At 46.6% G+C, this 14,795-nt stretch overlaps 1 protein-coding gene across 1 annotated transcript; it reads left to right on the plus strand.

The window, feature by feature from the left end:
• Positions 1–1,543: 1,543 nt before the first annotated feature.
• On the plus strand, positions 1,544–14,408 carry S1PR4 (sphingosine-1-phosphate receptor 4). The gene is made up of 2 exons (XM_084825504.1): positions 1,544–1,640; positions 6,560–14,408. Exon 2 carries the CDS (start codon positions 6,987–6,989, stop codon positions 8,196–8,198), a length of 1,212 nt encoding a protein of 403 aa, XP_084681630.1. The 5' UTR covers positions 1,544–1,640; positions 6,560–6,986; the 3' UTR covers positions 8,199–14,408.
• Positions 14,409–14,795: the final 387 nt, after the last annotated feature.

The raw sequence follows: 14,795 nt of genomic DNA on the forward strand, positions 1-14,795 counted from the left end.
CATTAGACAGGCGAGACTGTTGGTCCAGCCACAGCCCGCTATTATCTACTCGAGCGGGCAATGGGATTCGAGGATCTCAAGCAGAGGGGCCATAGTTCAGCTTTGCACGTAGAAGATCCCAGGCTCAGTTCCCAGCATCTCCAGGTAGCAGATGCTGGAAAAACTTTCTCTGCTTGAGACACTGGACAGCCACTGCCAGTCTGAGTAGACAATATTGGGCTACGTGGGCAAATGGTCTTGCCTAGTTATAAAGCCGGTTCCTACTTAAACGGGCCCTTTATTCAGAACCATGAGGACCTGAATCTTACTAGGTAATTAGGGGATGGATAGCTTGGTGGTAGAGCATCTGCTTTGCACACAGGTGCTTTTTCACTGGCATCTCCTGCTACAAAGATCAGGTAGGTGATGAGAAAGACTTTGCTCTGCCTGGGAACCTGGACAGCTGCTGCCGGCCAGAGTAGACAATACTGGGCTTGATGAATAAATAGTTTCACTGGTCTAAGGCAGCTTCCCAGTCCCTCCTGCCTGATCCTGTTAACTGGAGATGCCAGGGGATTGAACCCGCAACCCTTCTGCATGCAAGGCAGGGGCTCATTGGCTGGGCTGTCTCCCTTCCCTAGAAGGTGGGCACTCCCCACTGGGGATTTGTTTTCTGACCCCACAGGCGGGGACGTCTGCTGTTATGGCAGGCTCCTCCAGTGTGTGCCCTGCAGATATTTTGGTCTACAACCCCCATCATCCACAACAATTGCCCATACTGGCTAAGGGGTAATGGGAGTCGCAGTCTAACACATCTGGTCCTACACAATGGGATGTTTTCCTAGGTCTTAGGCAGAGAAGAGGATTCTCCCATCACTTGCAACCTGATCCATTACAGCTGGGGACCGAATCTGCGCCCTGATTCCCCCTCGCTTTGCAAAGTACAAGAGTCTAGATCCCTGTCTGAATCCAACTTGGAATCTGTGATTTGTCACAGGGGAAGCAACCAAGGAAGGAGAGGGAAAGAAGGCAAGTATGTGCAACGGTGACCAAGATCACTAGAGCAACATCTATGTCTGGTGTGGGTAACCTGCAGCCCTCCAGATGTTGTTGAACTCCAAGTCCCATCAGCCCCAGCCAGCATGGTCAATGGTCAGGGAAGACGGGAGGTCTAACCCAGCAACATCTGGAAGGCCATGTTATGCCTGCCCCTGATTTGTGCAGGGCATTTTACAAAATACAAGGGGACAGGTTCCCTGCCCTGAGGATCTTACAATCAAGATATTGGCTCCTGGTTTCTGGCTATTTTTTAAAAAATCTTTTAAAGGGCAACCTGCATTATGTGAAGCAATACCCCAGGGTTACATGTTCTTAGGCAAAGGGTAGGATGGCCAGTCGCACTTGGAGGTGATGTTTTTTTCGTTTTTTGGTGACAATTCCGGCACCCTCTGCTTGGGTGGGGTCCATCCTGCAGAAACCAATTGTGGTTTTTCAGTTATGGGTGTAGCAACATCCCCTTCCTCTTGTTTTTGCTAGGTAGGACAACTGCTGGTGTTTTAAACACTCACACACACACAGCACAATCCCATTGTTCAAAGCTCAAGAGGCAGCTTTGACCGTCGAGCCACATGCAGGACCAGGTGTGGAACCCATCCAAGCAGGTGAGTCTGGATGAGAGGAGCAGGAGGAGATGGGGAGCTACTGAGCTTGTTCCCTCTCCAACTTTCCATTCACATCTCTCTTTATCCATCTGCCCCCACAAGCTCCCTCCCACAGGCTGCCTCTCTCAGCACTTCTCTCTTTTGTTTCTCCTCTCCTGGGGGGTTTCCAGATGGAGGGCTCCTAGCGTTACCATGCAAAAGGCACCGTGCAGCTATTCCATCTTCCCTGCTCTGGAAACCTGCCCTCTCCTGTCCCTGTAAAAGTCTGTGAATGAGGCAGGGCGATGAGAGAATGAGTGCCTCAACTGGAAGTACAGTGTTAGGAAAATCCAAGGCTGCCTTAGACGGGGGTCACACGAACCGTCTGTCTTGCCCAGGATTGTCTGCTATGATTATGTCCCCCAGGGTCTCCGGCAGAGAAGGGTATTTCCCACCACCTGCTCCCTGAAATCCTTTTAACTGGGAGCCACCAGGACTGAACCGGGGACCTTTGACATGCAAAGCCGGTGCTCTGCCACTAAGCTATGGTCCTTCCTCTGAAGACAAAGTAAGGTTCCAATCCTCATGGTTCTATACAGAAGGCTGACTTAAACAGGAACATAGGAAGCTGCCTTAACATTGGTCCATCTGAGTATGCCAGCCGTCTCCATTCTGGTGCCCTCCAGTTGTGTTGGACTGAACTCCCAGCATCCCAGCTGGTCATGATAGCTGGGGATGATGGGAATTGTGGCCCAACACATCTGGAGAATGCCAGGATGGGGAAGGTTGGTCTTCACAGACTGGCAGTGGCTCTCGGGCAGAGAAGGGTCTTTCTCCTCTTTTTCTACACCAGCCTTTTAACTGGTGATGCGGAGATTGAACCAAGGGCCTTCTGCATGCTAAGCAGGTGCTCCCCCCGCCCCAAGTGATGCTTATCTTCAAATGTAACATAGGAGGCTGCCTTATACTGGGTCTGACTAAGGCTGCCATCCCATACACACTTTCCTGGGAGTAAGTCCCACTGAACTCAGTAGACAATGCATAGGACTGCTCTGTAATTCGTCCACCAAGCAGAGAAGGATCTTTCCAGTTCCCTGCAAATGAACCCTTTTAACTGGAGGTGCTGTGGACTGAACCGGGGACCTTTTGTATGCCACATGGCTGAGCTACGGTCCTCTCCAACCTTTTCTGATCCAAATTCAACCCAACTTCTACTCTGCAAATTTCCTTCACCTCCCATCCCCTTTTCCCTCTAGGGCAGCTTGTCCCTAACTGGCACCTTTCATATGTGTCAGACTACAGCTCCCATCACCTGCAATCAGCCCAACTGGGGGTTGATGGAGGTTGTAGTCCAGCCCCTGTGAAAAGCACTCCATTGGGGAAGGCTTCTTTGGGGCAAATGGTTTCTTGACTTTCCCCATCTACATACAATTCTTTTCTTTTTAATGCATGTTCTTCTTTATTTCCACATTATGATTCAAGAGCCCACAACACAAGGATTCCTTGTGATATTTCTTCATCTAGCAGGCTCTGCACTTGCAAATGCGTCAATGTATGGAATGTATATGAAATTAAAACACAAGTCTCTGTAAACATCTAAGATGACACATAATTTTAGCCTCCCCACCACCACCACCACCCTGCCATTCGGTGCTGCATCCACCAAGTAGCTCAAGGTGGTGGAGACAGTGTATTCCTCCTCCTCCCACACACTCCCACAACAACCCTGCGAGATTGAGAGAGAGCAGCTTGACCCTGGTCACCCAGAGAGCTTCATGGCTGGATGCAGAATTCAAGAAGTCTTCCCATTTTGTCCTTGTCCAACTCCCTGTCTCTGGGGTGGGCAACGTGAAGTCTGAGATGACCACTGGCTTGGGGGATTTACATTGTGTCTGTGTGTTTACTAGAAGTTCACTAATCAAAGCTGGTTACCAATTTGTGTGTGTGTGTGGGGAACAGAGTTAATTTCCTATGGCACCCCTTGAACCCTACATCATACATGCCAAAACAAATCTGCATCTGAGTTACTAGAGATAAGGGATCCTAACACAAATCTCCCAAACTGGGCAGCAGAGTTGCAGAAAGAAAAGCAACTAATACTCCCCTTTTACAGGTAAGAAACACTGAGACCAAGAGATAAACGATTAGCACAAGGCTAGCCTTTGACAAAAACTTTCAGTTTTATTTGCTGTTGTTAAAAGATTGAGAGGCAGAAACCCTCGCTGATCCGCGGCAAATCAAGAGATCCCAGTACATCTGCTTCCTGCCCGTCCCTGTATTAGAGGGTGCCCACATTGAATGTCTCATTAAGGAACCTCTGATAAGCGCGCACTCTCTCTCTCTGCCTAACCTATCTCGTAGGGTTGTTGTGAGGATAAAACGGGGGAAACACAACCATGTATGCCACCCATGACTCACCAGTGGAAGTAAAAAACCCTACAGGGAAATTAGGCAGTTGCAGTTGACTCGGAGGAGTGATAACGGAGCAGACACTGGCTCTAACTGCTGCTGTACACATATGGGTCTGGGTCAGTGGGGGGTATTAAAGAGCTCTGTTGAGTAAGTCTCAGGCTGAGTTGCAACGGCACCTGGTGAGAGGAGGTGGATCCACCAAAGCACCTCTAGTCACCTGTTGTCATTGCAGCAAGGGAGCCAGGGGAAACGGGCTCTTTGTGTCTCAGCACGGTGCCACTTTCCAGGCAAGAGGGTTACTCTTGATGGCCTTTAGGGTGGCCTTCCCAACCAGGTTCCCTCCAGGTGTTCAGGAACTTCCCAACTCCCATCACCCCTCACCATTTGCCATGCTGGCTGGAGCTGATGAGAGTTGTAGTCCAGAACATCTGAGCGGCAAGTCTGCCTTTAAGAGGATACCTCCCACCCCTATGATTTTTTGAAAGGATCTCTGGATGGATGGATGGATAGATAGATAAGGGGTGGGCAACTTTGGGAGGCCCAGGGGCCATCTGCACCCTGGTCCTTAATTCTTAGCACAGGTCTGCCTGCTTGAATGATTAGCCTGGCTGACTGCAGGATCTGAATAAAATACAAAGTAGACCTGCAAGCCTGAAGTCTGCCCAGCTAATAGCAATTTTAAATAGCTTAAAAAATTAGCAATTATAATAGCTGTTAGTTTCACTGGAACCTCCATGATCACACACAGTCTACCACCGAGTACAAGATGGTGTGAACAAAATATGCAAGATGCTCTCTTCCCCAGACTGGTGTCCTCCAGATATGTTGGACTATAAATCCCATCATTCCCCAGCCAGCAGAGGGAGTTGTAGTCCAACACATCTGGAGGGCACCAGGTTGAGGAAGAGTCCCTTATGCTCTGTTTGTGGGCTACCCAGAGGCATCTGGGAGTACAAGAGCCTTTACCAGAGCTTTTCCTGTTGTTTCTCTTCTGGCTCCCTTTGTTAGCCAGCTTGCTGGTTAATAGCCCAGAATTGGCAGCTTTTTGTTGTTGTTCAGTCGTTCAGTCATGTCCGACTCTTCGTGACCCCATGGACCAGAGCATGCCAGGCCTTCCTGTCCTGTGCTCTCTCCCGGAGCATGCTCAAGTCCATATTCATTGCATCGGTGTGCTATCCAGCCATCTCATCCTCTGCCATTCCCTTCTCCTTTTGCCTTCAGTCTTTCCCAGCATCAGGGTCTTTTCCAGGGAGTTTTCTCTTCACATTAGGTGGCCAAAATATTGGAGCTTCAGCTTCATTATCTGTCCTTCCAATGAGCACTCAGGGTTGATTTCCTTTAGGATGGACTGATTTGACCTCCTTGCAGTCCAGGGGACTCGTTCGTAAGAGTCTGCTCCAGCACCACAGTTCGAAAGCATCGATTCTTTGGCGCTCAGCCTTCCTTATAGTCCAGCTCTCACAGCCATGCATTGCTACTGGGAAAACCATAGCTTTGATTATATGAACAGAGGTCTGAGATTCTCTCTGTGTTTGAAAGCGAGGGAGGGGAGCACCCCAACATTACATTCTTAAACTGTCCAATCGCTCCTGCAAGCTTTAATTTATAAACTACTTTATTTGTACCAGCAATGTCTACAAAGACATGAAATTAGGGGCAGGTGGGATAAAATCCCAGCTGAGGGATTTGCGGTGCAAATATATATATTTGCCCCTGCCTCCACCAGCCTGGTGTGGCCCCCTCTGCTGCCATGCTGCCAAAATTTTCCCCAACAATTCTTTTTCAGCAAGCTCATTTGAGAAGCAGCAGGGGAGGAATAGCTTTTTAGTTATCGCTATTGTTGGAGGAGTCAAGACCCCTGCCAATCACCCAGAGCTCTCCCAGAAGATCTTCATCTACCTTTTGCACAACCACTGTCCTAGACAACTGCAGAACAGAAATCCTTTATTCCCAATGCATTTATAGTTATACTGTTTTCCAAGAAATGCAAATTTTACAATTATTAAACCAACATTGTTGGATCCACTGATTAATATTCTCCTTTGAATGACTCTGCTTAAAGCATCCGGCTCTTGGTCAAATATCATCATCATCATTATTATTGTTACATTCTTTAGACACCTTTTTGGAAAAAAGAGAGACAGTAATAAGTAAAACAACATAAATTCTCAAAATGCATCAGGGATAAAAGATAACCCCTCCCCTCTTCTCTCGAGGTGTTTTTTTGTTTATTATTCTAAAATACAGGCATAGTCTCACTCCACAAGCCTCCTGTGCAATAGCTAAGCAACATGAGATTTCTCAAGTTCAGTGTCATGCTCTGACTAAAGAAAGATTAAGAGCCATAAACTGATTGCGTTTTACTATGAAACGCCACCCGCCCCCAAACCACATGATGGTGAACAGCAGAGATGCTACTGCTAAGAACAGGAAACGTCCTTCAACAACAGGAAATGATGCCCTATGATGCTTTTGTAGTGTTTTGACAATCCCCTTGTTGACTCTCCTTTCTTCTCTCAATTTTTCAGATTCTTCAGGGCTGCTGAGATGGGACTCTGGGACTCTCCTTTGCTTGGATGTGGCACGCAGGCTGTTCCATTTCTTCACCATCCAGTTGTCCTCTTGGTGCATTTGGATGCACCTCTGCTTCTTAGACCCATTCATCAAATTTCAGGCAGCATTCAATACCTGTTGGCTACTCTCCTGTAGACCTTTGATTTCTGCTGGGTTCCACACCCATTGTTACGTCCAACACTGTGGGCACCATTTTCCTTCCATCACAAAACCAGAGGGAGCTTCTGCTTTGAGCTACACTCTTCCTCAAACACATTGTTCTTCAGACAATATTTCCAATTCCACTTCCATGTTGATCCCTCTGCCAATTTAGGTTATTTTTCCTAGAAGGTGACTGATCAAAACCTCATCGCATCCTCCCCCTCCTCTTCTCCTTCTACAATGTCCCCCACGTCGCACCCAGAGCCCTGGCTTGGCTTGGTCCACGGCCAAGATTTCTGTTTTCAGAGAGCTGCCACAGGCAACTTCAACATCATCTTGTACCATTACAATCTCACAGGTCGGATGAACAACCGACGCCCTCAGGAAGACAAGGTGGATGCTCTCAACATGGTTGTGATCACTGCCAGCTGCCTCATCATCCTGGAGAATCTCCTGGTGCTGGTGGCCATAATCCGGAAGGTGCGAGCCCGCCGTTGGGTCTACTCTTGCCTCGCCAGCATCACCCTCAGTGACCTGCTGGCTGGCATTGCCTACTTGGTCAACCTCTGCTTGTCAGGAAGCCGAACCTTCCAGCTGTCACCCACAATGTGGTTCCTCCGTGAGGGGGTCCTTTTCGTGGCCTTGGCAGCCTCCACTTTTAGTCTCTTGGTGACAGCTGTTGAGCGCTACAGTGCCATGGTCAAGCCTATCGCCGAGAGCGAGGCCAGCAAGACTATCCGCCTGAGATCCCTCATCATCTTCTGTTGGATCCTGGCCATCCTGATTGGCTTGCTTCCCTTGCTGGGCTGGAACTGCCTTTGTGATGTGGCCAGTTGTTCCACGCTGCTGCCCCTATATGCCAAGAACTACATCCTCTTCTCGGTGGCTATGTTCTGCATCATCCTGGTGGGCGTCGTGGGCCTCTACGTATCCATCTACCTCCGGGTCCAACAGAGTGCCAGGCAAGCCTTATCTCGGAGTAGCTACAGGAGGTCGCTACGGCTGCTCAAGACGGTCTTGTTGATCCTGTTCGCTTTCCTCATTTGCTGGATCCCACTCTTTGTCCTCCTGGTGATCGACGCCTTTTGGGCCAATGAGAAGTGGGCACTCCACAAAATCTTTGGCTGGATCTTGACCTTGGCTGTGACCAACTCGTTCATTAACCCCATCATCTACTCCTTCGGGAGCAAGGAGGTGAGGAAGGCAGTTGCAGACCTTGTCTGCTGCTGCTGCATCCAAGCCGGGTTGAAAGGCCCTAGAGGCTGCCTTGTTGCTGCTGATAACCCCTCAAGCAATTCCACAGGCACCGAAAGCTCCCTGAAAATGCGTGAGAGCTTCCGTAGCCCAGTGGTACACAGCAGAAGAGCCAGAGAACCTCTTTCCAGCAATTCAAGCATGATGAGCACAGTGGCATCAGATTATGCTTCAGTGTCGCATCACACTCTGGACTAGAATCTTGACTCTCCTTCTGCATATATCTCTAGGCTTGACTCTTCTGCACTGGGATCTTGACTCTTCTGTATAGAAACTTGACGCTTCTGCACCATACTCTGCACTGGAATCTGGACTCATCTCCACCACACTCTGCACCAGAATCTTGATGCTTTCGCAACACACTCTGCACTGGAATTTTGACTGTTATGCGCCAGAATCTTAACTCATCTGCACCATGCTGTAGATTTGTCAGGAACTGCTGGATCTGTGTGCAGCTCCCCATGTGGTGAACCACTGAAGCTTCTCAATTAAGTGCCTACTGGCCCTGGATTGATTCTGCCCACCCAGGTTGGCTGTGAAATCTTCCTGGACAGGAAGATGTATAAAGGGACTGCTGTTCCAGCTGAGTCTTGCTCAGGCAAAGCAGTCTGCCTTAGCTCTGCTTTATTCCTGTATCCTTAGTTATTTGTCATTCCTGACTTCTGGCTGGATCCTTACCTCCTGGTTTGCCCTTCAGTTCTGATTTGCTCTTTGGTCCTGACTTGTCCCATGACTTCTGGTTCCTAGGTTCTGACTCACCTCAGGCTGCTGCCCATCACCCAGCCCTGCTAGGTTTAGAATTGTGACTCTTTTGCACCACGATCTGGACTAGAATCTTTACTCTATTGGACAGAAGGAGTCGAATCCTTAAAACTGGTCTAAAAGAATTATACTACTGTAGTGATATGTATTTCATCAGGTCATTTGGAGGAAGACCAGAAAATCCAACCAGGAACAACAGCATTCCTGTTCTTCTGTATTACTTTGGAACTGTGTTTTGCCATGTTGAATCATTGGTGGGTTTTGTTTTTTTTTAAGTATAACTGAATTTGAACAAGAAGATATTCTACTTTAATTCAGGCATTTGACTGAACCATGGAGTGTACCCATGGGTTAGTGCAGTGTCTGAACTGGCTTTGCATCTGGCCAGCTAACCAGGGAAACAAACCATGCTTTGAAGTGGGCTTTGGCAACCATGGGTTGTTGGGATGTCTGTAGTTACTGGAGTCAGTACAAAGGAATGGCACACTGCAGCAGACATTCACCTCATAGAATCAAGGAGCAGGGTGTCTTTGATCACATAGCGCAGGCCAAGATTTTGATGTATTTTGCTCACAGATCTCTGAATCCAAGCCTCTATATAGAAATGCCACCTCTATAAGGCATCACGGGAGAAGTGGCTTAGGGTGAAATCCTATGCATACTTACCTGGGAGTAAACCTCAGTGAATCCAGTGGGGCTTACTTCCGAGTAAACATCATTATGCAGGCAAGAGGATTGTATTCTTTGGCTGCAATCCTATACTCACTTCCCTGGACTCAATGGCATTTACTGCTTGAGTAGACATGCATCGGACTGCGCTATTAATTATCCAATTCAACTAATGCTCTGCCAAAGGAAAAAACAACAACCCACGATTATCTGTATTTTATTAATATGGTTGCATTGTCACTTGTACATAGATCGTTGTAATGTTTGCACTAGTATCATGCAGCTCTCCTCACTGCTTTGGTTCAGTGGTTTTACAGGGAGAATAACTGTTGAGGCATTGCACAGCTTGGAGTGGAAATTTGTCTTTTTGGAGCTGGTTGGAAAAAGTTGAAGCAAAAGTGTTGTTATGTAACGATATACATAGGAAATCACTCCCTTTAATACCTAACTCAGATGCTGAGTGCTGATGTCTATATAGCCAAAATGAGGCCACTGAGAAATGAGAGGGAGATATTAGCATGCTCCGGGGTACCTTGAGCTTTGCAAAAGTACAAAGAACCTTTAAAAAACAAAAACATAAGGGGGGAAATTCCCAATACCCCAATGAGGGCTGGAGGCATGGCCAGTGGCAATGAAATGCTAAGCATCTCCTGTGGGGGGAAGGGAAAAGAAAACCATATAAGAGAGGAAATGGAGTATCCACACTGCAACACTTTGCTGCAAGTTCCACTTGTACGAAACAAATAACTATCTTCTTCCAGCTAATATCACCTTTATATTCTTTCTGAAGTCTTTCCCCTCAATTTAATAGCGCAAGAAAAAAATATGACTCTCTTTTTCTTCTGATCATGAAAAATGCATATTTTTTAAAGTGTGCACCCAAAAGCATTAACATGTGGATTGCCGGGGGGGGGGGGGATGTACATATGCATAAATGCACATTTTCAGAAGTTCAGGAAATGGCGAAAAATTCCCAAGTTTACATGTGGGGTTACGAATGGGACATGTTTGCATTATTTGCAAAAAGTAATGAAATTCTTGTACAAGATTATGATTATCGTACCCCACACACATTTTCCCCAAACGAAAATACACACTTTTCCTGGTCAAAATAAGACATACACTCACGTTCGGGAACCTGGCTTTGAGGAAGTGAACAGAGCTTTGAGGACGACCAGACAGCCCTTAAAATAGAAGCTGCCTTGAAACAGAACAGTGGTGGGGAACTTGTGGCCGTCCAGATGTTTTGATCCCACAACTCCCATCAGCCCTCACCTTTGGCTCTGCTGGTTGAGATTGATGGGAGTTGTAGGCCAAATCTGGAGGGCTAGAAATTGCCCAGCCCTGAACTAGAGGATACCTGTAAAGGACTGTCCTCTGTAAAGGAGTTCACATGACCCCCTACTGATCCAGCAGGGTGCTTTTTGTGTTCTTTAAGCAAGACCTGATCAGAGTCTGGGATTTGACGAAAAGAATGTTAGTATTCTGCAGGGATAAAGGGAGACCAGTAGATGTCTCATCTATGGAAACATTGTTGGGAGAGGTTTTCTTCAGACAAACCATGAGCCTACCAAAAGGGCCTTTTCTGGTGTGGCACCATGGCTTCGGAATGAGCTTCCCAGAGAGGCTTGCCTAGCGCCTGTATTGTGCTCTTTCTGGCACTAGGTGAAGACCTTTTTATTTTCCTGGGCATTATAGTCTTGGAGGGAGCAATCCTATGACTGCTAGACATTGGCTAGACGGCCACAGGATATGTTGTTTTCCAGGAACCGACCTCAAAGCCCGCGCTCTGAGGTTGGTTCCCAGAGAACCGACCTCCCCGCACTTCCATGCTGCCTCGGAGGCAGAGCGGATCGTCCCCATCCTCCATGCTCACAAGAGGAACGCGAAGTGGCCACCGGCCGGAAAGGGGCATGGCTGGGGGTGTTCCGGGGCAGGGAGAGCGCAACTGCCTGTATGACACATCCTATGTGTCCTACAGCAGCCTCCTTCCCTGCTCGTGTGGCTAGACAGCTGCAATCAGCTGTCTAGCTCAAACGCAGGGCAGGAGAAGCGCGGAGGGAACGATCTCCTCCATGCTTCTCCTGCCCTACTTTGGATAGGTGGTCGCCTCCAAGTTCGGAGGCAGCCGCCTATCTAGGTAGTATTGCTCTGTCTGTTGTTTTAAATCTGTCATTGTATTTTAAATCTCTGCGTTGCTGCTAGGTTTTATTCTGACTTTACTTTTATTCTGTAGTTTTAAACTTTTAAGTTTTATATTGCATTTTGTGCTGTATTTTGTGGCTTTAATGATTGTGAACCGCCCAGAGAGCTTCAGCTATTCAGCAGTATATAAATAAATAAATAAATAAATAGTATTAAAACCTGTCTGGAATGAAAAAGCCATCACAGTTTGGGGGTGCCCCAGTTATATATATAAAGCAAATATTAAAGAAAGACACACAGAATCTCCAGTGATACTGTTGCAGAACCCAGAGTCAGAGAGACCACGGAGTGAAGGAAAAAGAGATTCTTTATTTAACGCGCGGGCTTAAGGCTGGAATCATTTCCAAAGAGCCAGAAGCCCCGATTTACATTAGCACATTGGTTTTATAGACATTGTGACACATATGAAACGGCTCCTCCTCCCCCTCTCACATGGGGTTGCAATCCTCAACATTTCTTCTCTTAGCACTATTGTTTATAATACAAGAACTGGGTTATAGGGTAGCCATGATAAGGAGAGAACAGAAGAGAACAGCAGAGAACAAGATATACAATTGTATGACCTTTGACAAGATAAGGAATTCCTGTGTCTCATCAGCTTACAACAATATATTCAAGGGAGAAAGAGCTCAGCAAGAACATGAAGCATGAGACTGCATGAGGCTACTTAGTCTGACCCCCGATATGGCTGCTACATTCCCCCCTTAAATGCGTAATTTCATTACAATTATAGCATTTCTGATAACTATACAAAGCTTTTTGTGACATACATATTACTTAGCCTTTTGTTGGGCTATTAGAGTGTAGAGGGCAGCAGTTTTACTAGCTGAGACATAAAACAGATTGGTTAAACAGCTTATAAGACAAGGAACGCAGAGACATAACAGTATCTCTATGAACAACACTGGTAGAATTAGGATGAACAATGCTTTAAACCAGCTAAGATCTGGAAGCCAAGGGGTTAACTAATTGAGCTAATTGTTTTGTCTTATTGTTTTGTTAGCTACTATATTGTGCAGCTGGTTGATCTGTTCATCTACAGCATTGCCATTATCAGTTAAGTTAAAACAACAGAGCTTTTGGTGTGTCTCACAACTTAAATGATGAAGAAGGAAGAGGTAATCTATACCAGCTCTGTTTTCTAGAACTGCACCTCTTAGATCACGCAGCTTTTTATTTAACAATGACAATGCTCGTGAGGTGGCAATTATGCTTTTGGCTAAGCTGCAAGCTAACCGGTTGATTTCCAGACCATCAGCCAAGGCTAAACCTGGAACCTTAACTAGTGACATTGCTAAGGCCAATTTTTCTGAGTCAGAATATAACTGCACATGACTATTACAATTTTTAGTTAGTTGGAGTGCTCGAGGCTGCCATTGACGGATTTTCTCGGGCTACAGGGGAAGAATTGGCACCAGTTCAATTGGCGGCTGAGGCAACATGGGTGGTTATTAGACAAGTTGGCAGGAATGAATGACCAAGTGCGGGAACTACATGTCTAAAACCATTCATGAGGCAAAAGTATGTGGGCATCATTAAAAGATATGTTTTGAATTTTATTACAGTGGAAGGGGGCCAGGGATAGCTTTATATTTTCTGGAAAATTTTTTGACAATTAAGCATTCATGCACATGTAGCAACAATGGGGGTGCGTAGAGTGAACTCTGTAGGGGGTAGGATCTTTGCAACTACGCCCCAATTAGCATTTTGGGAATAAGTTAAACTTACACTATAAACTCTTAACATGGCATCTTTTTGAATTTTCCCAGGATGTCTACAGACAGGTATTAGGCAAGAGCTAATAAGCCTGTTTGCAGGTATACCTCTTGGCAAACAAAAATGTTTTATTCTCGTGATGTTAGCCAGGTGAAGCCAGTAATTATCAGCAAATCCCTGGGACAAACTTTCTCTTTCAGGGGCTGGCCCCCTTTTTTGCACCTTATTAAGGAGACACAATGCAACACTACTAACACTACAACACACATGTTTGATCTTTTTTGGGATCTGACCGTACGCTGGGCAGCTATTCACCTGGCAAGCTGCAGTAGGGTCTAGTCCCCTTCTTCAATTCTCCAGTTGCAGGTCTGACCGTACGCAGGGGGACAGTCTCCCGGTGTGTCCACAGTAAGGTCTAGCCTGAGTCTTCTTACTGCTTTTTCAGAATGATTTTTAAAGGATTTTCAGGATTTCTGTTTACAGTCTATTCTCCCCCTCTCGCTTTCTTGACTCGTGTCCAATGTATCCAGGGTTTAACTCCAGCTGCTTTCATAGCTGCGGGGATGGAAAGTATGACAGTTTTCAGTCCTCTCTATCTGGGAGTCAAAGGGTTGTTTTTCCCTCTTTAATTCATACTTTAACTCTTGGTTGGAAAGGATGAACTTCTGTGATGGGAATGGCTTATTTTTTAAGACAAAGCGACGCTGGGCTTGAAGAACTTTGCTCAGTGTTTGAACTTCTTGTTTAAGGCTAACGTTTGCTTGCTTTTGATGCTGCTCCAGTGTCAATTATGAAGTCAATGTCACGGCCCCTCACAGTCAATGTCACGGCCCTTTTCAAGCTGTCTCTCTTTTTGCCCATTCTGGCCCCTTTGGTTTTTTCCTTTGTGTATTTGATTTATTTTATTTGGGCATTCATGCTACTAATGTCCATCTTGTCCACACTGGGCACACTGGTTCTTTTTTAAGAATCTTCTGCCTCTGCCGGGTCTTCTTCTTTTCTTCTTTCATCCATGTCTTCTTGGGCCTCTGGGTTGAGGGAGGTATACTGGCGATAGGCATTTGAAAGACGCTCCAAGTACGCTCTGGGGCCTCGGTGGCACCTTGCAGCACTTTAGACACTTTGGTCATATTAACTGACTTCTTCATACCTGCTTTCATGGCTTTTAACAGCACGGTTTGATACTGGGTGAGGCGCTCCAGCCCCACTTGTGGTTTGGGATTCCAGCGAGGGGGGGATTTATTTATAAGGAGACTTTATTGGGTAACTTACAGCACACAGGCGTACTTAATGGTTGGATCAGACAGCTTCTCTGAACCACGAGCTATTGGGCTAAATGGGTTATTTATACCATACATGTTACCCATGAGGCAGCACAACACTAGCAAGCATTTTCAGCATAGGCTAGAAGTGTTTGGTTCTCAGGCACAGCTTCCTGTAAAC

Source organism: Heloderma suspectum, chromosome Z, assembly GCF_057233095.1.
Source record: "Heloderma suspectum isolate Gila_16-S chromosome Z, 16-S_ref, whole genome shotgun sequence".
NCBI classification, from domain to species: Eukaryota; Metazoa; Chordata; class Lepidosauria; order Squamata; family Helodermatidae; genus Heloderma; species Heloderma suspectum.

Bases quoted from the DNA above. Each gene is read 5' to 3' on its own strand.
- S1PR4 (XM_084825504.1), top strand. From the start codon at position 6,987: ATGTCCCCCACGTCGCACCCAGAGCCCTGGCTTGGCTTGGTCCACGGC.